The following is a 24443-nucleotide window of genomic DNA, read 5'->3' on the forward strand; positions in this document are numbered from 1 at the left end:
CAGTTTACATTTAACTGTACTTAATTTATTGTTCTTTTCATATTTTCATTTTATAGCAAAGAGTGAGTACCATCTCCTGTTGCTTCACAAAAAAGGGGGGGGAAAAAAGCTTTATATCTTTATTCCTTGACAATGCCATAGTTTACTATTTGGTGAAATAAGGAATAAAATATTAATTAAAAAAAAAAAAAAACCTTCAGCACTGAAAAACCCATTAGTCACGTGCACCCAGCATGTAACATAAATCCTTCCTAGGAAAAATTCTGTGTAGCCATAATACATATATAGTACTCTTTGCTTTATACTTTTAAAATATATAAATAATTGAATATCTTATCCCAATTATATCCACCGAATTTAAACCATAAGGGATGTTTCCATGCACCTTTACTGTACTATCTATAAAACTTCTTGTGAATTTCTGAATGATTTATCAACAGCACTCTCAAATTACTCCATTAGTCACCTTAAGAGACATTTAAGTCTATTTCTTTTGATTTGGTAGTAGATACATACTCTGTCACATTTGTAAAACAGATCAGAATGTACGTAAAAACACAATACTGCAACAGAAATTTTCACTTGGTATGTCAGGCCAGGCACCAGAAAATTGTGTACAAATAGTGCCAGTCCTGAGCTTATATAACTCAAAATCCTGAGGCCTATTCATAACTTCTACTTTTCTAATATGGGAGCCAAGCATAATTTATCATTATAAAATCGACATTGGGTTGCTAATAAAATGGATTATTCTGGATGAACATTGCCTTAATGATCCATTAAGATTCACTATAAGATGCCTCTCATGCTGATTTATGACTTAAAGATATATGTATGTAGTATGTAAAACTTGCCATGATTAACAGTGGCCACAACTAAGGTCCAGAACAGATGAAATTATAATGAAAATGTACATTAAAATGGAACTGTAAATCTTAATTGGGACACAGGAGACGTGAGAGTCAAACCACAACTTTTTCTAACTTATGCATGGATTAAAAGTATTAGGCTATTTTAGAATTGTCTAATACTTCTGAATTAATATTCATAGAAAATGCCTCATTAATTTTTTTAATCCCTCATTAAATAAAAATTAAACTGGATATTTGTAAATTCAAAACAATTACACTTTTAACTAAAAATAAGTTCCAGTTCTCTGCAATCCTGACTAAAATATTTCTAACATATATTTGGTATATTATGCTAAATAAAAATCAGCTGACTGTCAGATAGTGCAAATAGTTTTTTCTACTGATTTCAGAATAGGATAAATCAACTAAACTAAAGTATGAACAGCTTACATGCAAGCAAACAAACAAAACACTTTCAGGATGATAAAATATGAAAAGACCTAGTTAATACTATGATAAATATGCTTCCTTCCACATACAGTAATTTTGAAGCCTTATGTACTTCACCATAAATTATTAGCATGTTTGATTGAAATTTCTTCTATAAGGTTATTTTGCAGATGAAAATACATTACCTTAAATGATACAGCTTTTGTTAGTTTGTATTTAATGGATTAAGAGATGGCTATTGTGTGTCATTATTATACTGACATTGCTAATAATAAAAATTAACTAGATAGTTAACCATTTCCTGGAAGTTTAATTCTGTAAGAGCAAAAATTGTTATTAACAAATGTAATTACAACTTTCATTTCGCCATAAAAATTTATGACACAGATTACATAACACAAGGCAAAAATTTCTTATGAAATAGTTAAAACACATGCCTAAGTAATTGAAGTTATATTTTCAAGCTCACTCTGCCAAATTAATGTTGGTCCTTACTTACTACTGTAAACTAAAATATGAAACTCGGAGAGAAAAGTGATTTCTTTGTGTAGATGTAAGTGGCAGTAAATGAGGCGAGATCACATTAGATTAGAAGCTCTAAATTAGAGGATAAGCCACTACAAAAGAATGAAAGTAGAACTCTGCTCTTCTCTCTGTCTGACTAGTATAATGGAAGAAATACATGACTTATCTACATGGTGGGAAGAGGAAAAAAAGAGAGAGAGAAAGAAAGCAGATCAACTGCTGTTTTTGAAGGGTTGATTAAAAGAGAACTAGAATGTATTTTTTTTTTTTTTAACACTCATTCTTGCCCAGGGCAGGAGTCAGTGGTTAGACAAATGACAATTTTCTCAACTTCCCTTTTACTCCTCCTCCTGTTACATTACCTTTCCCTCCCTTCAAAATTTAAAAATAAATAAATAAAAATATGAGATAAAATAACACCTCAAAATCCATAGTAGGATTTTTGGTGGCTAAATAATAAATATGGGCCACTAACATACATACATACTGACAAAAATAAATGATGCAAATTTTCTAACTGTTCTATGAAGTTTAAAAGAACGAAAATAAAGCATCAAATAACTTTTGTTTTTTGTGCCAGAACCCCCCCTTTTTTTTAAACATAGCCAACCTTCCTTTTCTTTAAATTAATCTTGCAGTAAATTTGCCATTTCAAGTAAACATCAGGTTGATGTAATATCACTATATATAAGGGATAGCTCATTCTCTCTCTTTCAGCACTGCATTAGCTATCCTGGCAGTGTTTGTGGTAAGATATGGCAGTGTCAATTTCTCTGTGAAGCAACTTGGCAGTGACTTGTTTGGCAGGGATGGCTTTCCCTACTAACTAGATGTAAGTCAACAAGTTGAATTTGCATTGGTCAACAAGAGTCACTTCCAAAGACACAAAAAGGTTTAGGACATAACACACACCCATGAACATATGATACAGATTTGTGTAATAACACAACATTGCAAAGACGGTGTTTTAACAATGTTTGTTCAATAGGTTTAAAAAAGTATACGATGCTACTGCCAACGTTTTATTGGTCCAGACCAAAAATAAATATTCAAGAGTTTATCAGGTGGAATTAGTTGCTTTGCGGCAATTTCAGATGGCAGTTGCTGCTGCTACTATAACTACTATTATTAAAGCAACTTGTTTTTTTTTCCTCCTGATCTAACCTGTATCAACAAATGCAATATTATACAATGAGTGAAACATCTGAAAACTAATATCACGCATCTAAAGTCTCCCCATACTTCTCTGTGGCAGTTTCAAGCAAAATATCTCTGACAAATTTAAAAATTTGTTCAACTTCTTAACAGGTGATCATAAATGAATTCTCTCCAATTAGTAGTAATACAGTCATGTGGCAAGAGCAGGCTTGCTGATGTAAATTTCACTAGAAACATAAAGCACATCAAGTTCTTTCAGGATAGTATTAATGCCACAATGTCTACAAGGCAGAATTAATACAGAAAACTATTGTCTTTTATCCCTTTTGAATTATACTGTGTTTATACCACATGAATTTCTCCCAGGTTACAGTATATTATATACATACCTACATAAATACATGCTTTACATTGTAGCACTAACATTTTTTGCAGTGTTATATTAAAAATTGATTAGCAAATCATATTAACCATCTTGCAAAATAAACAGTATATGTAAACCAACATTCATACAGACCTTCAACTAATCTCAAAATTTACACTAAACTCAGTCAGTCACTTTGTACTGAGAGTAAATTGCAAATAAATATAATGCTATTGTTTAAGGATTATATTACCAAATTAAAAAAAAAAGTCGAAAAAAGAAGTTCATGAATGATGTTCGAGTGCCAGCCACAACTGGAGCACATCTGATGGAGTCTGAAGCCTACCGTTCACAACCACACTATGTTATCTGGCAGTGTTGGTCTTTGTGATGGCTCGGAAACTGTGTGCACCAGTTGGTCCTGCCAACTGATGCAATCCAGGAAGAGATTTCCTGAAGCACAGCTAAGGTCTGAGGTAGCTGTCTTGCAGCAGTTAGTTGACACATTGGCATCATACTATAAAATGGGCCTGTGCTGTAAAAAAGAAATGAACAGATGATAGAATCCTAGTAAAAACTGCAAAAATAAGGAAGTTAAAACTAATATTTCATGATATACAGTAATGCAATAAATAAATTACTAATCTGATAGGAATAAAATTTTGCACATCTGAGGTAGAGATGATATAAATAAAATATATTTTATTTATATCAGATTAGTGGAGAATGGAAAGGATTATAATAAAATGGCTACTGCAGTACTTTAAAATGTTTATTTTACATGATTTCTATATTATTACTGTCATTAAGTCAAGTCATTCAGGCCTTAAATTTCAAGCATAAGGGTTGGAAAAAAAAAATTCTCAAAAGGGGATAATTTCTTCCGAAATTTATGTGCAATTATTCTTTAGCTTTATTTTACTGTTTTATCTGTCTCACCTTGTGTTAATTCTTCTTGAATTAATACTGACATTGTTTATGAGAATAGCAGCATGCTATGAAAGAAGAGATATGCAGATTTGTTACTGTGATTTTCTTGTGTGAAGTCTTTCTGGCTGCTATCAATGCTAGTATTTAAAAGTGAGAGAATGGTTTATTTTACAAGTTGGGAAATAATTCATAACCTGACTGTTTATATCCAAATAGCCAGGGATTCAATAAATATCTACACAAACCCCTACTGCTGCAGCTGCAGCAGTAGGGGTTTATGTAGATATTTATTGTCCTCCTTGACAAAACTTTAGCTACTGCAGTATGTTAAAATTACTTATTTTACATGCTTTCTATATTATCACTGTCATTAAATCAGTCTTTAAACTTTTTTTTTAAAAAACCAAACAAAAATTGGAGAAATCAAATCGGCAAGAATAAAAGACTACCTCTGATACACTGTGATATGGAAATGTGCTAACATAGCATAAGTGGGAAGGGAAAAAAGTTTGTCCCTCCCTATAGCTGACTTCTGTATGCATGCATATATACTCTCTTCCCTTTGACTAGTCAATTATCAAAAACCAGATCCACCACTGTGTTAAAAGTATGTGACGTTTATAAACAAGAAGCATTGTGGACTCCTGATCATCATTTATTTACCTTTAGTGAAATGTAAAAGGGATATTTTTCTTACTGGTTTAAACATGCAATAATGAACTTTTTTTTTTTTAGTGTTTCAGTTATCTAAGTTAACAATTCTGCAGTGCAATTTGAGCAAAATACTGTATTGACTTTATGCTAAATTATAACTCAATGCAGATTTAATGGAAATGAAGCATTACACAAAGGAATGAAATGAATGAGATTCAACATTATTTAAATGCTTCCAATTTTTTTCTCTGCCACAGTGGCAGGAGAAAAAACATACAATGCAAGATTGTATTATATGCAAAAGCATACTGGCAAAAAAAAAGGGAGGGAATTGCTTAAATCTTAAGTTTTAGGAAGGATGCTCTCTATGCATATCAGTAGCATTGGTTGTTGGGTGGGAGACCTCAAAATGATTGTTTTTCCATATCTTGGGGAGTTAGTTTCACATTTACTTTGATTAGGCATGGTTCTTAAGAGCAGTTGGCAGCTTCAAGAAAATATTTCTTGTATAAACATGTTGCTGTATGGATAGTAGTTTTTTCTTTACTTGATTCGACAAGTGGTATCCAGAAAGCAAGTTTAAATCATCCTAACCCAAACAAATATGATTGATTCTTCTCTTGAACAGTCTTAGAACACCTCTTGGAGAACCACAGTTTAAATAACAGTTGAAAATTGAATGAAAGCCTCAGAATTGCCTGTATGAATTCTTTGACTGTGTTTGTTCATCTATTTAAATCAGAAGACGAACTAATTCAAACAAGAAAATGAATCACAGGAATCAAAATGACCATCCACCTGCTTGGCATTCTTATATGACAGATAAGATATGTAAAAGTGGCTGTGTAAGTGTTATTCAGTGAATCAAGAAATATCATTAATGAGAAAGAGAAAAACATTTGGAGAGTAGTCAGGACTGTCTGGTGTTCATGTGAACAATTGAGAGAGAGAGAGCGCTAGAGTAGAGAATATTGGCATCATTGGCAGAATGGCCTCAAAGACAGGGAGATTGTTATGTTTGTATATAAATGTAGGAGTACTTGAAATAATAGAGCTAAGTTTGTTGCATTGATTGAGTTAATATGCCCAAAGATAATTGGTGCAAGTGAAACTTGGTTGCCTGAGATGATGTACTGTTGGGAATAGAAATGGAACAATATACAATTTTCCAGAAGGATAGGAAGATGAAAATAGGGAGAGGGGAAAGTGCTGCTGTTGGGTTGTGTTCAGCTGTATAACTGAAGTTGCAAGGGAAAAAATCTAGTATGTAAACATATGAGTATACATGGATTATGTAGCAAAAGCTTATCTGTGAGGTTTCCAAAGAACTATATCTCAAAAGGCATGGAATTCTATAATAGTATAACTCAAGATGTGGCTTTAGGAAAAAATTCCTAATCAGCCAGGCTTGAATAATCATAAAGAACGCAATTAGCATTGACCTGGCATTCGATCACCCAACATCGTTTCTCTGGCCACATTAAGAAGTTTGCAGCAGAATATATAAGTAGAATATATATGTATTCATATATGTATGTTGGAACAACATACATATATGAAATATATGTATGTTGTTCCAACTAAACAATTTTACAGTCCAATGAAAGAATGTGTGCACTTTACATCACTGCTCATTGATAACAGAATCAAGCTCCCGCCTCTTCTGTAGATGGCACAGTGAGAAATACTGCCAAATCTCTCACATAGTCACTTGCAACACCGCAAATATTTCTTAACAACAGTCCAGTGTAATACTTGCATAAATAGTTAAATCTGTAGTTATGGAGTAACCCTTATATCAGATTCCTCAGATGCATGATGTGTTTGTTTAATCCTTTTCAGAAGGTTTCTTCATTTCTAAACTCTGCAAAGACAAGTTTCTTTGGCTGTTGTTATCGTGATATTTTATTTTGGCTAATCTGGAACACATGCTGATGTTTGTCACAAGAAACACGAGAATATAAGTTGGAAGTGCTGTGAACTAAAGCGGTGTGGCTTTTGAGAAATGCTAACACCTAAACATGCACACTCAACAAATGCACAGGATTTTCTGGAAAGACTAAAGTCCTACATAAGACGAGGTACCATATAAAAATCTGTATAAGGAAAGTTCTAAAGCATTACTACATTACTAGAATCTTAGTCCATTAGATCTGTGTTACGTTTATTCCCAGTGTGAAAAACCACATTGCTGAAACTCTTTATATTTAATGATCTACTACTACTATTACTACTTGTGATACCATACCTACATTGTTAATCATTCTGTTATTTATGCTTGCACTACTGTTCTAATCTTTTAAAACATTGCTTTAGTGGGTATTTGATTTAGTGGCACAAGAACAGCCAATGAAATGAGGGCAGTCAATTAAAATGATGATTAGTCTGCTACCACAACTCACATTTAAGGTATGTCATCACCCTCCTCCATTAGAAAGAAGTGTGTAAGATGACTATGACCTATGTGGAGCCAATCAAGAACAATTTTCTCTTTACAATATCTGTGTAAACTAGATTGCCACAATTTGATTTTAGGCTCGATTTGGTAGAGCTTGTTGTTGGTCTTGCCCCACCCCCCTTATTGTCTCTCTTCTCACAGAAGAGAGAGAGAGAGAGTAATGCAATTCTCCACACAGGGAATTGCATTACTCACTGGTGCATTTGTACTGGTTGAAATTAGTGTAGAAATTAAAGTCATGCAGACTGTCAGTGGCATAATTAGCTTAGTTCCACTTGGTAGTTTACCTGCAGTCGAGAAGGGAAGTGTAGTTAGTGATTCTTTGTGGTTTCCTGTTAGATATTATATTAAGAAAGATCTGTCGATGAATTCCTGACTCCATCAGGGAGTCAGGAATTCATCAACGGAGGCCATACTATTCACACTAGCTGTCATACCTGTTCTTAAATTCATTCACACTAACTTGCACACACAACATCCTATGACAATCCATTCCAATCACACACACACACTAGTCTATGAGAGAAAAATCTAGCCCTAATCCCTTCTTGACAGTATATATTTTCAACTTCCATCAATGCCCTCACATTTCATTCCCCACCCTACATAAAATGAAAAACTCCATCTGCTGAAATTCCGTATAACCCTTTCAGAAGTTTGTATGTCAATTATATCATCCCTCTTTCTCCTGTTTGTTAGTGTCTGCAGCCTACAAATTCTTATTCTGTCTTCATAATATGTATTCTGCAATCCTGATATTTTTTAACACTCTCCTTTGTGCTCTTTCCACTATATCACAATCACCATGGAAACCAGGAGACTAGACCTGTATGCAATAGTCCAAGTGAGATCATATCAAGGCCTATTAAAAAGGCAAAACGACTTCCTTATCTTTACATGTCAAGGTTTGTTTCAGCATTGCCATTATTCTCTGAGTTGTATTTACGATTTTTGCTATATGACCCTTGAACTTCATCTTCCTATCTATTAAAACTCCAAGATCCCTAGCCTTATCAGTTTCTTCAAGCATAATCCCACCAACATAACACGACATTGGATATCTAATCATACCAAAGTGAATGACTTCACGTTTATTAACATTGAAATGACAGCAATTTTCCCATGTCAACAATTCCAGCCTATTCAATTCATTCTGCAAGTATTGCATGAATGTTTCGACAACCTGATTATCCTACCTATCTTTGCATCATCAGCAAATAGCAGTATGTCACATGTCAAATCCTTCCCAATGTCATTAATGTACAGATTGAATAACAATGGACCAAGAACTGATCTTTGAGGCCCACCACTGGTTACATTGAATCTTGCAGATTCACACCTACTATATACCACTTTTTGATATTTGTCAGTTAGTCATCCTCTTATCCATGCTAATAGTTTATAATCCAATCCCATATTCTCCAATTTATGTAACAGTATTCCATGCTGTATTCCGTCAAAAGCTTTAGCAAAATCCAAAAAAAGTACATGGTGTATCCATTTCCCTTGTCTAACTCAGTGGTAACATTATTTCAGATTGTGAGCAAGTTGCTAAAACATGACCTTCCATTAGTAAACCCATGTTGTTCATTGCAAAGTAGAGATTCTCTGTCAACCCATTTGTGAATGTCAGCCCTGACCAACATTTCCAATAATCTTTCACCACTCTGATACTGATTGGTCGATAGTTGGGTACATCAGTCTTTGCACCACCCTTGAGCAATGGGATTACCATACATTCTTTCCACTCCTGTGTAATCTTCCCTGTTCTGAGACTCAATGCTGATATCCCATCAGTTCCTATTGAATTCTTATTCAATTTGTGCAACAGCTGTAGTATTTCTTCCTCATCCATGAGTTTCCTCATACAGTGAAGAGGTAATTAAAAGAAACATGCGTATTAACCACAGTGAAAATTATTTAATTGTAAATATTTCATCCTAAGTATCTTAGGACATCATCAGTACAGTAGTTTAAAACAATAATAGGAATAACATACAGTTAGGGCACATGATTACAATAGAATCTCATTAAACGTGCGTAATGTGCTATAGAAGTAAAAAAAAAAAATTATTTTTTTGTGTGACACAATTTTGTGTGACAATTTCCCATACTTTAGGAATAGTAAGAACATCGTTGCAGTTTAAGTTTGGTCTGTGTAGTAGGGCTTCAGAACTTTCTTTGTATAAACGTTCATGTTTATATAAAGATCTATGTAAAAGTTTAGACTTTTCCCAATGGATCCTATGGTTTGGATTTTCAATTCCGTGTTGAGAAAGGCCAGATTTCTGCGGTTTAAAAAGACGAATGTGGTCTTGATGTTCCGAGATGCATTTCTGAACAGACCTATCTGTCTGTCCAAAAGTAAGACAATTTGCATGAGCATGGAATCTCATAAATTCCAGGCAACATCAAAGGTGGGAGTTTGTCCTTAGGAGAAGGTAACAAGTTGTTAATTTGGTTGATAGGTTTGTAATTAGTGGCAAAATTGTATTTCTTCATAATTTTAGAAAGACGTTTGGAGATGCCTTTAACGTAAGGTATGGGAATCCTATGGACTTCTTCCTGTCTGGTTTGATGTGTGGAGAAGTGACTGATGATTTTTTGAGTTGTTTTAGGATTATATCCATTTAAGGTGGCTGTATTTTTGATTACTTCTAATTCCTTGTTTAAAGATTCTTCAGAGCAGCAGAATTTGTGTGCTTTGGAAACTAGTGATTTAATAATGCCAGATTTCTGAGATGGATGATGAGCAGAAGAATTGTGAATGTAGCGACCTGAGAATGTATGCTTGCGAAAGACAGACGTGGCGGAACCGTCTTCTTTTCTTTGGATGTGTAAATCCAAAAAGAAGATACCCCGTGGAGATTCTTTTTTTAACGTAAAGTTGATGCGATGATGAAGAAGGTTAATTTTATCTAGAAACAGTTGTAATTTATGTTCGGCATGATCTCAGACTGCAAATACGTCGTCGACATATCTTAACCAAATTTTTGGTTTTATGTTCAAAAGTGAATATTTTTTCCTCAAGGTGTTCTAGAAACAAGTTTGCTAGGTTTGGTGATAAAGGAGATCCCATTGCTGTTCCTTCTTCTTGCTTGTAAATTTGACCTTTCCAGGTGAAGTAACCTGATGCAATAACAAACTTGAACAATTCAACTATATCAGACGGAAATTTTTGAGTTAGTAATTCTATTGTTTCTTTATGGGGAATGTTTGTGAAGAGGGAGACAATGTCGAAGCTGATTAACAAGTCAGTTTTTGATAGTTGAATGTCTTTAATTTTTGTGTGAAACTCAGTAGACTTTTTGATTGAAGAGACTGAGTGGCCTATGTGAGGGCGGAGAAGGTTAGATAAGAATCTTGATAACTTGTAAGTTGGACAGCTGATACAGTCTACGACGGGGCTAAGTGGAACATTAGTTTTGTTTAGCTTAGGTAAGCCATAAATTCTAGGAGGTCTTGCATGGTATGTCTTAAGTTTTTTGATTGTTTCTTCATCTAAGGAGGAAGTTTCATTAAGTAGCTTATTTAATTTTCTGAGTTGACGTTTCGTAGAATCATAATCCAATTTGGCGTAGGTATTACGATCGCGAAGAAGTAAATTCATTTTTCGGTCATATGAATTGGTATCAAGAACCAATTGTGTTTCTTTTAATTATGATCACACCACAGGTTTCGTTATTTAAAAAGTTTTATTCCTTCATGGGGAAATGACAGCGCAGAGACAAACTTACTAGGAAAACTGCAATTAAACAGGGTAAGCTACGAGCTAGAATATCTTTTTTAAAAAAGTGCAGATGCGATAATCTTATTCCAACCTTTGCAAAACTGAAGGAAGCCATCAAATCTCCAGGTGCCCATAAAATCTGTCAAAAAGCAAGTCATTCCTTACTACTCAATCAGTTACGAGTGTCTAAGCATGAATTAGCAACCAACAATTTAAATATTACAGAACTAGAAACAGACTTGTCAAATACATTAAATCAAGAATTGCTACAATTAATTATAACTGTCTCAAAGAAGTCCATGGGATTCCCATACCTTACGTTAAAAGCATCTCCGAACGTCTTTCTAAAATTATGAAGAAATACAATTTTGCCACTAATTACAAACCTATCAATCAAATTTACAACTTGTTACCTTCTCCTAAGGACAAACTCTCACCTTTGATGTTGCCTGGCGTTTATGAGATTCCATGCTCATGCAAATTGTCTTACTTTGGACAGACAGGTAGGTCTGTTCAGAAACGCATCTCGGAACATCAAGACCACATTCGTCTTTTTAAACCGCAGAAATCTGGCCTCTCTCAACACGGAATTGAAAATCCAAACCATAGGATCCATTGGGAAAAGTCTAAACTTTTACATAGATCTTTATATAAACATGAACGTTTATACAAAGAAAGTTCTGAAGCCCTACTACACAGACCAAACTTAAACTGCAACGACGTTCTTACTATTCTTAAAATATGGGAAATTGTCATACAAAATTGTGTTAAATAATTTTTTTTTTTTACTTCTGTAGCACGTTAAATGAGATTCTATTGTAATCATGTGCCCTAACTGTATGTTATTCCTATTATTGTTTTAAACTACTGTACTGATGATGTCCTAAGATACTTAGGATGAAATATTTACAATTAAATAATTTTCACTGTGGTTAATACATTTGTTTCTTTTAATTATGATCGCACCACAGGTTTCGTTATTTAAAAAAGTGAAGAGGTAGTAGTGAGTTTAATGTTGCATATAACAGGTTAATAGCTTTTAGCAAAATGGCTGCTCATTAGCTGAACAATCACTTCTGCATCAGTCACCTGCATACCATCAGAATTCAATAGTTATTCTTTCAAATTCATTTTCTTTTACTTGCAGCATAACGATAGAATTTTTTTTGGGTTGTCTTTAACTTGCAAAGCCAGTTTCTTTTCATATTCTGACTTAGCTTTCCATACAATACTTGTGACTCTTCTGGCCTGCTGCTTACAATTATCATAACAATCTCTTGCTAAATCTTGCTTCCCATCCAATAAATGATACTATAGTACAGAAACCACCATACCCCTCAGGTGGTCATAATTTCCTGCTTTGTAGTTCAGCATGTAAAATTTTCTGAATGGAACATTCATAAACTTAGCCACTTCCCAAGTGAGTACTGCATGATCATTGTCACCAACCAGAGACAGAATAGTTACGTCTTTAACTGAAAATCCCTCTGACACAATAATCAGACACTACCACTCTGACCTAGTTCCTTCTGTCACATGCTGCTTGAGGTAGTTGTCTTGCAAAACCAATAAATTCAGTTTCATTCTTCTCATGGGATTTCATATTAACCAATCAATGTTTGGATAATTAAAAGTCCCCTATTATTATAGGGGACTTTAATTATCCACCAGGTCTGTAACAACACTTCACTGTTGTTTTTTTTTACCAAATAATTTAAGGAAATTGCAACGTAAACTAGGATATGCATTAAAATAAATTTTAATATACTTCAATATTTCGGCAATGTCACGTTGCCATTTTCAAGAAACTTAAGAATAAGACACGTGCACGCAGGCACAACAAACAGTAAGTGAGGAAGCTATTATTTCTCCTAAAGTCCTGATGGTTTGAGTGTAAGGTTTTCTATGCTGGCTTTGAAGTGGGCTGAGTTTTTTTATGTGTGAAGGTGTGTTGCCAGTATAGTGTGAGAGAGCTTTGGCCAAATGTTTAGCTAGTTTGTATGTGGGGGAATCAATGCCATCCACTATGGAACATAATGGCAAATTTTCCATATGTATTTTTGGGAGTCCATAAATATCGGGGGGGGGGGGGGGTATGGAGTTAAATGGTTTTAATTTGATTTTAATTTTTAATGGTTTTGATTCTCCCATTGTGGATTTTATTCCTCAGGGAAAAATGGTATGGGAAAAACCATCCAGAGAAGTATACATAATGAAGTAATAAGATGAGAAGTCAGTTCAAGCAGCCTGGAGCTGAACTATATATGGTTGACCAGCACATCACTAAGTCACCTTTATTTGTGCATGATTAGAGAAAAGACCAGTTCAGTGGGGCAGCATTCATATAAATGCTTATAAAAAAGACATACTACAGAAAAACAAACAGTCTATGGAAAATAAGTTGGGAGAAGGGGGGATTCAATGAGAGAGATTTCTATTAATACAATCAAGAATGCTGAATATAATCAAGCATTCTCATTCTGATTGAGGTTTCTGACGTGCCATCCCAAATGTGAGAACAATATTCTAAGATCAGATGGATTTGAGATTTATAATGCTAGGAATTGGGAAGAAGGGAAATACTGTTTAGAATGAAAGAAGAATACCAAGCTTTTTTTTGAGGCTGAAGTGAAACATGCCATGAACATGTGCTTGTGCCAGGATAGGCTAGATATGAAAGTGAACACAAGAAAAGAAAACTGATCTTGGTTGGATATTAGAAATGAATATTGTCAAAGTAAGAGAGACTAAAGCATGGCCTTCCTTCTGAGAAATAAGACAGGACTGTGCAAATTAAATTTGCTAGATTATCTTCTTCCTATTGAAAATTTATTTATCACTAGGTTAGACTATAATAGATTTAGTTTAATCCTTTATCCCAGTGAGAGCAAACAAAGTTTGCGCCTGAAAATATCTTCAGGACTAAATATAGTGTTGTACTATCTTATCCAGTAAGTAGTGCAACACCAAGGCAACTCGTGGCAAAGGTGGAGCAAGCTACCAGGCACTTCTAACCCAGTATCTCCCATAATGCAAAACACATTTCCTATGTGGATATGTATACTGTTATGCATTAAAGGGATTGGCCATCTACCCAGACTAGTTTCGACCTTTATTGAGGTCTCTTCAGTGGGAGCCAGGCCCAGAGCTGGAGATACCAGGCAGAAGCAGTAGCAAGTCATCTGTGCCTATGGGAGTTGCCAAAAGGTTTATCACCTTTTTTAAAAATTACTCTGGATTTAGAGAAAGATGTTGAAAATTTATTTATCACTAGGTTAGACTATAATAGATTTAGTTTAATCCTTTATCCCAGTGAGAGCAAACAAAGTTTGCGCCTGAAAATATCTTCAGGACTAAATATAGTGTTGTACTATCTTATCCAGTAAGTAGTGCAACACCAAGGCAACTCGTGGCAAAGGTGGAGCAAGCTACCAGGCTGGGATAAAGGATTAAACTAAATCTATTATAGTCTAACCTAGTGATAAATAAATTTTCAACATCTTTCTCTAAATCCAGAGTAATTTTTAAAAAAGGTGATAAACCTTTTGGCAACTCCCATAGGCACAGATGACTTGCTACTGCTTCTGCCTGGTATCTCCAGCTCTGGGCCTGGCTCCCACTGAAGAGACCTCAATAAAGGTCGAAACTAGTCTGGGTAGATGGCCAATCCCTTTAATGCATAACAGTATACATATCCACATAGGAAATGTGTTTTGCATTATGGGAGATACTGGGTTAGAAGTGCCTGGTAGCTTGCTCCACCTTTGCCACGAGTTGCCTTGGTGTTGCACTACTTACTGGATAAGATAGTACAACACTATATTTAGTCCTGAAGATATTTTCAGGCGCAAACTTTGTTTGCTCTCACTGGGATAAAGGATTAAACTAAATCTATTATATCTTCTTCCTACTTGAGAAATACAAGGAGATCAGTGTTTATGGCATTAATTATAGTAGATCTCAAAGCTTGAGTCATCTGAGCACTATAAGTGTTTTAAATAGTTTAACTTTGGACCAAGTTGTGATGAATGGAACTTGGAAAGCCAGTTTACCACATGTTATACAATTTTACTTTAGCTACAGAAGTAGCATGATAATGCCTATTATGAAAATGCTACTGAATAATAGTTGTTTAAGAATGATGCAGAAATATGCCTTAGTTTGCTAAATGCTTCAATAGTGTAGCTATTAAATCATTGTTGACTGACCCTCAGCAAATGAACCAAAATTATTACTTTGCCACAAGCTTTCTACATCCCAAAATATCATTTAAAAGCATATTCTGTCTTCATTTCTTTCCCATCTCGGGATACGGAAAAAGAGAATTAATAAGGGTAAAAGCTGTATAACTGGGAGGAGATCTCCATATAGCTTTTTAAGGAATGCAGAGAACTGATCAGAGGCTTCTGATCTAATGTTCAATCCTCACCTTCTCATGGTGCACCCTGTTGGGTATCTACTTGGATACTGAACGAACGAGGATGGGCTGGCAATTTGGGATTTAGCCGACCAAATTGTATTCTTATTGGTTAAACCAAAATAAAAAAATGATGGTACGACATGACAAAATTTCATGCCGGCCGGGGAGTTGCTGGTTAAACAAGGCCCCTTATTGTTTTCGCCAGGGAACCAGGGCAAACAGTGAAAAGTCAGCTACTGGAACAAATCTGAAAACAAACCCCAACTCAACATCACCAGAGTTAAAGATCGGTACTATCAACATAAGAAGCCTGAATGGCAAAGAAATGGAGCTAGCCGAGGAATTAGATAAGTACCAGATCGACATAATAGGGGTGACTGAAACTAAAAAGACAAAACTGGTGAGATCTTTCTGAGCAATAAATACAAATTCTTGTGTAGAGGCTTGAGTGCTGTGAGGCTTGAGTTTCTGAGTGTTGTAAAAAATCCATTAAACCTCCAACGTAACAATAAATACAACAAGTTATATTCAGGCAATGACAATCAAGGAAAAGAAGGAGTAGCCATAGTACTCAACACAAAATACGAGGCTAATCTTCTTGAATGGCAGTCAGTCTCAAGTAGAGTAATATGGCCAAATAGGAGAATGGGGAACTGGACAATGAGACTTATTTGTGCCTATGGTCCCACAGAAGATTCTACTAAGGTAGAAGTGGAGGAATTTTTTGAGACTTTAGAAAAAGCAACTGACACAATGAAAAAGGAAAAGTTGGTCCTTGTTGGGGATCTAAATAGCAGAGTAGGAAATGATTCTGAGACATACAAAAATATTTTGGAAAAATTTGGAGAAAAGACCAAAGCTAATAATAATGGCAAATATCTGTTGGATTTCTGCTCAGGACATGGACTGGTTATTACTAACACCATGTTCCAACATAAAAATGTGCACAAATTCACATGGAGAGAAGAGGCAAGGAATAAGAAAGTCTCATTGACTATATTATTGTTGATAGTGATGTTTTCTCCCTGGTGCAGGACACTAGAGTGTACAGAGGATTTGAAATTGGAAGTGATCACTATTTAGTCTTGAGCAGGATAAAATTGAATTTCATATTGAAAAGAATAACATGTAAGAAAGTTTTAAAGTGAATAAAAGTTGAGCAGCTCTCAGATGTGAACTGTAGACTAAAATACACAAAAATTATTGAAGAAAAAATGAAAGAGTTTGAGAACAGGAACCAAACCTTGGAGATTCAAACTCTGAAGAAAACATTGAGTGATTCTGCCAGAGAGGCATGTGGTGAGATTGTCTGCAAGGATAAAAAAATCAGAACTCCCTGGTGGACACAGGAAGTTAAAGAGGCAGTGAAGGAAAAGAAGAAAGCATATCAAAAGTTCCTGTCAAATAAGTCAGCTTGTACTCTTAGAGAATACACAGACAAATGCAAGAAAGCTAAACACTGTGTAAAACTAGCTAAACAAAAGTCATGGGTGGACTTTGGCAAGAATATAGAAAATAAATATCAAGAAGGTGGCAAAATATTCTGGAGGTTGTTGAAGAAGCTTAGGAATGGAGGAAAGAGTGCTGTAAAAGGAGTTAGAGATGATAAAGGTGACATGAAAACGGGAGAAAAAGATATCCTTGAAGTATGGAGTAATTACTTTGAAAATTGCTAAATGAAACTAGCAGTGATGACAGCACAGTGATAAAAAACACTGACCAGGCATGCAATCAGGAATACATCTCCATGCTTGAAATAGAAAAAGCCATCAAAAGCTTTTTCTATTTCATGAATGAAATAGAAATGTGGAAAGGCGGATGGAGTAGATGATATTCGACCAGAAATACTGAAGTATGGTGGTATAAGAGTCTTACAGTGGCTGCACGGCATAGTTCAGAAAGCCTGGACAGAGGAACAAATTCCTGATGATTGGAGGAGAGCTCTCATAGTACCCATATATAAAAAGGGAAATAAAACTGAATATGAGAATTACAGAGGTATTTCCCTACTGAGTGTTCCTGGCAAGATCTATGCAAGTATACTTGAGAAACAGTTGAGAAGAATTGTGGAAGAAAAGCTTGGTGAAGAAAAAGCTGGTTTCAGGAAAAATAGAGGCTGTCAGGATCAGATCTTCACTTTACGACAAATAGTCGAGAAAGCATGGGAATATAACAGAGATCTGTATTCAAGTTTTGTCGATTTGGAAAAGGCATGTGACAAGGTGCCAAGAGAGAAGCTATTCAATATGCTACAATTATATGGTGTCAATGGGGCATTATATCAAGCAATACTTAGTCTTTATTTGAGTTGTAAGTCAGCAGTTAGAATTGAAGGAAGTACAAGAAGATGGTTTAATGTTAAATCTGGTGTGAGACAAGGATGTACATTATCCCCTCTGTTATTCATTATCTATATGGATCACATTATGAAGGAAAGTGGTATTAAACATGATATCAAATTTGGAGATGTTATTGTCAGCTCTTTGCTTTCTGCAGATGATGTTATACTTCTAAATAAATCTGCTACAAGTCTGCAAGATTCTTTGACTAAATTGAATAGCTGTTGTAATAGATATGGTATGAAGGTCAGCAATAAAAAGACAAAGACAATGAAAATAGGCAGAATCATTGAAAATGTCAACTGTGTTGTGAATGGAGAACCTGTGGAACAAGTGAAACATTTCAGCTACTTAGGCACAATTTTTACTGAAGATGGTAAATTAAATATAGAAATAGACAACAGAATCAGCAAAGCTGGTATGGTAGGAAGTCAATTGAATAAATTCATATGGAATAAGAGAGAAATTAGTCAGTACACTAAATTAGCTGTATACAAGACAGTCTTCAAACCAGTTTTAACATATGGATCTGAGAGCTGGGTCAGAAGTAAAACACTTGACCAAAGACTAGAGACCACAGATATGAGAGTCCTGAGAAAGATTAGAGGCATGACCAGATGGCATCAATGGCAATATCATATTAAAAACGAGGATATTAGGAAAGAACCTGACATTGTCAACATCCAGGAATGCGTTAACAGAGCTAATCTCAGGTGGTATGGTCACTTAAATAGAATGAGCGAGGAAAGATTAGCAAAACAAATGTTCTCTGCCAAGTTGGCAGGAAAACGACCCAGAGGAAGAGACCATGATATAGGTGGATTGATATGGTACAATGTGCCTTAGACGATAGAAATATAAGATCTGATAATGTTGGAGTCTTGACAAGTAACAGACTGATTTGGATGAAAACTGTAGATAGGAAGTTACTAATGATGTAATTTTTTTCATGTAGTACTATCATATCCTGTACACCCCTTGAGGGTACATGGCAGGAAGTTGATGATGATGATGGTTTGATTAGTTATTTAGATTGGCATCAGAGCAACTAAAGTAAGTTTGTTGTGTCTGTAAAGTTGAACATGTGATCTCTAGTTCAGGTTTTCCAGGATGGAAAATGAGGAAGAACCCTGCCAGTTTCAGTTTGATCGAGAAAAAAAAAAAAAGCCATATTCAGTTCGTTCTCCTGATTCTTAGAAAGTCTCTTAGTGTTTGGTTCTGGAGTATTCCAGAGATCATGAATATTATTTGAATAGTATAAATTTCTACAAACTAACATATTAAAAGTACACATTTTAAACTCACCTGGATAAAAATTTACATTGTTAACTGCACCAGCAGTAGGAGCACAGTGTTGAGGAATCCTATAATCCAGATGTTGACCCTGCTGACCCAATCCTCCCAATCTTCCAGGCATACCATCTTTCCACTCCACAGTAGGAAATGGTTGTATCTGTTTACTGAATGATGGTGGCGGTGGTGGAGGAGGGGGAGGAGGAGGCGCAGTAACACTTGCTGGTCCAGGTGGCAGTGATGGAGTTGAGAGTAAAGGCCCTGGATGTGGCAGAATACCTTGCTGACTGGGCTGATTTGTTTGAACTGGATTAGTGCTTCTGTACAAAGATGCATTTACAGGACAAGGAGGTGGAACATGATCTAACTGTGAAAGGTTCTGTTGTAAGGAAGGAGGCCTGAATTCAAATGGCTGAGAACCATGATTCAAAGTAGGCTGTGACATACCAGGTGGAGGTAATGCAATGTTGGGTAATGAAAGTGGCTGAGATTGTGTTCGCTGAGAAATTGGTATACCAGATGCTGGAACAGTTGACTGAGCACTGCTTGCCTGAGGAGGTGGCATGTTGAAATTTGGAGGTGGAACGGTGAAATCTACAGATAATGTAACAGGAGTCGCTGTAAGTACAGACTGTTGGAGAGGTCCACATGGAGGCAGAAGAGTTTGTGGAGTAGACAGAGAATAACTCTTTGAAAATTGTTGTATATCACGGGTTGTAGATGCCAGAGGTGGAGGCGGAGGTGGAGGAGGTGGGGGTGGAACTGGTGGAGGAGGTGGATTAAAATTAGTTCCCCCTGATGCACGGACTGGCATATTCACAGATATAAATTCCACTTGTCTTGATGCTTCAGACTGGTTATGAACAACTTGATTATTTGTCAGTGTTACAACAAGGCCTCTTCCTGTGGACTGACTTAACAAACTGCCAGAACCTTCCAAACAAGGGTTCATATTACTCTGTAAACTGCAATTTTGACCAATGTCATTAATTATTTTCATTTCACCGTGAATTAATGAGGGTTTCTGGTGTAAAGCTTTAGACCAAGAGCCATTTAGTTTAATCACTCCATGTACATCTCTCTTTTTCTCTCTATTTGAAAACTGTCTTTCTTTGCTTTCTTGGCTGTTCCAAGTGCTTGTGGAAGAAGAAAATCTTCCACCATGTGAATCTGTACTTGATGCTCTACTGCTGATGGGGCTGTTTGATCTTGAGCGAGAAAGTGAAGGGGAGAGGATAGATTTATCCACTGAATGATCATGGTTGCTATAAGGACTCATTATGCAGCTCTGTCTACTACAGGCTGTTTCTGTGCTACTTGCTGGACTGTGAACATGCAGTGCAGGTGATCTTTCTGGTGAAACTGATGGAGTCCTTGGTGGTGTATCAGGAGGTGTTCTTGGGCCTTTCCTTGACCACATCACACCATTTGGCTTTGCTACTTGTTTCGGTTTGAGATTTGCTCTCCTTGAAAAGTGAATTCCATTATGTCTACTATAATTATGTTTTGCAATGCAGCCTAAAGCCCTGTCAGCTTCTAACATATGATGCGATTTACTTTGTTTTTTACTCACTGAGCATCTACAATCTCTATGATGTTCTGGCTTACCACACAGACTAGAATAATGACTGTTATGGGTCCTTCTTGATCTATAATGTCTGTCCTCTTTCTTAGATATAAAAATATTGTGTCTCCTTTCTTTTTTGGTTTCAGCCAATTGGGTTGAAGCCAAAGCTAGAATTTTATTGAAACCACTGCTAATCTTTTCCTGCCAATGTCTACTGTGTGGTCGCTGCATGTCTGCTTCTTTAGAACTGCACTCTGGCTTTCCTGAAAAGTTAAGAACACAATAAATACACCATACAATTAATCTCTATATAAAACATGTACATCAACTGATGCTATCAATATAAAGCACATGTGCATGCACGCTCACACACACAAAGTATCCCCCCACCCCCAGGAACGAGTTAAAATGAAATTTCAATTTTGATGAAAAAACATTCGTTGCCAATTTTGATATTCACTAACCATATCCTTATTAAAACTACATTAATTATTTTAAACTGTGAACCACAAGAAGGGACAAAATTGTTAAACCTTTAACTTTTTAAATTAGCAAATTTAATTTAAAATCAAAAATTCAACTGATAAAAAGTTTTGGACTTAGTGAAATGCATGCCTATCTAGTAGAGATATGAACCTTGATAATTAGCATAAATCTTTTTTTTTTTTTTTTTCATGGAAGAAAATATTTCTTCCATTTTTTAATGGAAGAAATATTTTCTTCCATTAAGTCTTGAATGCTGATGCTCCTTAAGTGTGAGGCATATAAAAATTAAAAATAAAGTGAAGTGAACTGAATAAAATTAGCTGGATGCTTCTGAAGTGAAATAAAATAAAAAGGATTAATAGAAAAAAAAAAGTTAATTTAGTTTTGGTGAAGGAGGTAGTAAAATATCACTCTGCTGCAGTAATTTATCATTTTGAATTCCAAATTAAGAAACCGGTGATCCTAAAATCACAAAGTGTTTTTTTTTTGCAACAGCATACTATGCAGAGTGAGATCATCACAAGAAATGTACTGTTCTAATTCTGTTTTGCCATTAAAAATTATCTGAGTGAAGCCATAAGTATTCTCAAATTCAAAACAAAAAGATCAAATTTCACTTAAAATTCTTTCTAGCTGTATATATAAAAACCCTATAATTTTGGAATGTTTTGAATAATAAAAACAGTTCAATCATGGGGAGAGAGAAGAACATCAACTGGCCTGGTTAGTTAAGTAATTAGTAACTTCAGTTTTCATCTTCTGCCTTAAACATATTCACAAACCTAGTGGTTTGTGAATATGTTTAAGGCAGAAGATGAATTTTGCAGTCCAGTGTGAGAAAGTTCCATATTTAGTCTCTAGAGCAGGGTTTCTGAACAACGTAATATATATTTTACAACTTGTGTGTGTGTGTGTGGAGTTTTTTTTTTTTTTTTACCTTGGGTTTATTATACATTTAAGATACCAAAAAATTTTATACTTGGTTTTAATCCTTTTCCCAAGGAAGCAAAACAAAGTTTTTCGTGTAAAATATATTCACGCCTGAGGCTAATGACTTCATATCACTTGCCTTAGTATATCCCATAATGCAAAGCACCCCTCTTTCGGACATGTATAATGCAATGCATAATAGGAAGGGTCACTACTCAGACCAGTTACAACCTTTATTGAAGTCTCATCAGTGGGAGCCAGACCCAAGAGAGATAAAAAGGCTGAAGTAATGCAGAAATCATTAAAACAAGTATAAAATTTCCTGGTATCTTTAAAGTATAATAAATCCAAGGTAAAAACTGTCTACATCTTTCTTTCATCAAGAGATTTTTTATTAATAAGGTCGAGCATCTTTTGTCTACTTGTATATGAGATTTATGACTTCCACATTACTTCAACCTTTTTATCTCTCTTGGGTCTGGCTCCCACTGATGAGACTTCAATAAAGGTTAAAAATAGTCTGGGAAGTGACCCTTCCCATTATGCATTGCATTATACATGTTCGGGGAGAGGGGAAAAAAAAAAGAGAAAAAAAAAGGGGAGGGGTGCTTTGCATTATGGGATACATACTAAGGCAAGTGATATGGAGTCATTAGCTTCTATATATAAGTAGCTCAAATGTGAATATATTTCACATGCAGAACTTTGTTTTGCTTCCTTGGGAAAAGGTTTAAAACCAAGTATAAAATTTCTTGGTATCTTTAATATATACACATATATAAAGAGTATGAAAAGCTAATAAATAAAAAAAGTAGAAAAATCCTTAGCCCGCTCACAGTACAAGGTTAAAAAAAAACCTTACATGGGTGGAGAGTCTTGAAATCTAGAGTTGAAAATTACTGTACTATATTGTATACTTACGAGCATATCATACATTGCTTTAACAGTGATCAATTTTTTCATACAATTCATTCATTCAATTGCCATCTCTGATCCAGAGGTTGGTGGCCATGGCCTTCCTTATCTTATACATCACTAAAGATGTGTATGGTACTTTTGTCTGTCCAGTGTTTAATGCCATTTATTAAGTAACGTCTTGGCTGGCCTCCTCTTCCCTATAGTTTTCTTGTGATGATCATATTAGTCAATCCTTCATTTAGCAAAAGAATTTCCTAAGAATTTTATTTTCCTCTTCATGATCACATCCAATCATCATTTTTAGTTTGTTCTATTAAGTACATGTTTGTAATCTTTTGTATCCAGCTAAGCTATGTCATTCTATTTAATAACCAAATTTCTAGTCAATTTTTTTCCCTTCTCCATTTCTTTTCTGGTAGTCTATGTTTCTGAGTATAATGTATATAATGTATATAGTTCCAAAGAATATACATAGCTAGCTTTATTCTTGGATTCGTATTGATTTTTCTGTTGGTAAGTATTTGTTTCATGTCAAGAAAGACTGTTTTGGGTTATTTGTATTCCTCTTTTTATTTCTTGTTCACATTTTCCATCATCACTGATTAGACTTCCTAGCCATAGTCTCTCTAAGCTGCATGTGTGCAGCCACACAATAACTGAAATGTCCCTATGCACAATGATTTTTGACCAGGCAATTGGCAGGTCATGTAAAATTTTTCCACACAGAGCAGAAGCAGGTCAACACACTTTTTTTTTTTAATTTTTTATTTAAACAATCATTGAACTGAAGTTGATTTTGCAGTGACTTCACTCACATTTCTGGCAAGTTAATGCAGCTACACTTGAGGTTAGAAAAGTAATTCATAGCTGTTGCCAACTTGAGAAATAATCTCTTCAATTTGTAATAACTTCTATATAGTACAGGTAAGTTTTCTTCATCTAATCTTGTGTCAGGGGGGTGTCTAAATATGATTTGCCACTCCTGACTTGTCATAATGATGGTGGTAAATATTTATTATGTTTCTCTGAGGCATATATTAACAGATATTCCTGTCTGTCTGTCCATAGAAGACCATGTTATAATCACAGGGCACTTTACACACTTCAGGATGTGTTAGAGAATGAAGTTTGTCTTCTGATTGCAGATCAGTGTTGTTAATTTGGAGTGTGATTCTAAAATGACATGAGGATTGTATTTCTTAAGTATAAGTAGTTCCTCCTTTATTAGAAATGTGCAAAAGATGGTGACCCTGCTTTAGTGATTCAACAGAAGTCAGGCAAAAAGAGTAGTTTTTCCTCTTTTTTGTCCCTAGTCAGAAAACTTAGGCAGTAACTTCAGTCACTTGAAATGTAGCAATGTTTTTAGTAAA

At 35.2% G+C, this 24443-nt stretch overlaps 1 protein-coding gene across 2 annotated transcripts in view; it reads right to left on the minus strand.

Moving 5' to 3' along the window:
* Positions 1-236: 236 nt before the first annotated feature.
* Positions 237-24443, minus strand: part of gpp (DOT1 like histone lysine methyltransferase grappa) — a 282498-nt gene continuing 258291 nt past the window's right edge. For both annotated transcript variants that reach the window (XM_090409770.1, XM_090409771.1), the window contains 2 exons: positions 19185-21002; positions 237-3883 (listed from right to left, as the gene is read on the minus strand). In XM_090409770.1, the coding sequence (XP_090265896.1) occupies positions 3861-3883; positions 19185-21002 (1841 nt within the window). In that variant the 3' untranslated portion in view covers positions 237-3860. The remainder of the gene's footprint in view (positions 3884-19184; positions 21003-24443) is intronic.

This window comes from Typopeltis vanoorti, chromosome 20 (genome assembly GCF_054136105.1).
Source record: "Typopeltis vanoorti isolate ZY-2024b chromosome 20, IOZ_Tvanoo_1.0, whole genome shotgun sequence".
Taxonomy (NCBI): Eukaryota; Metazoa; Arthropoda; class Arachnida; order Uropygi; family Thelyphonidae; genus Typopeltis; species Typopeltis vanoorti.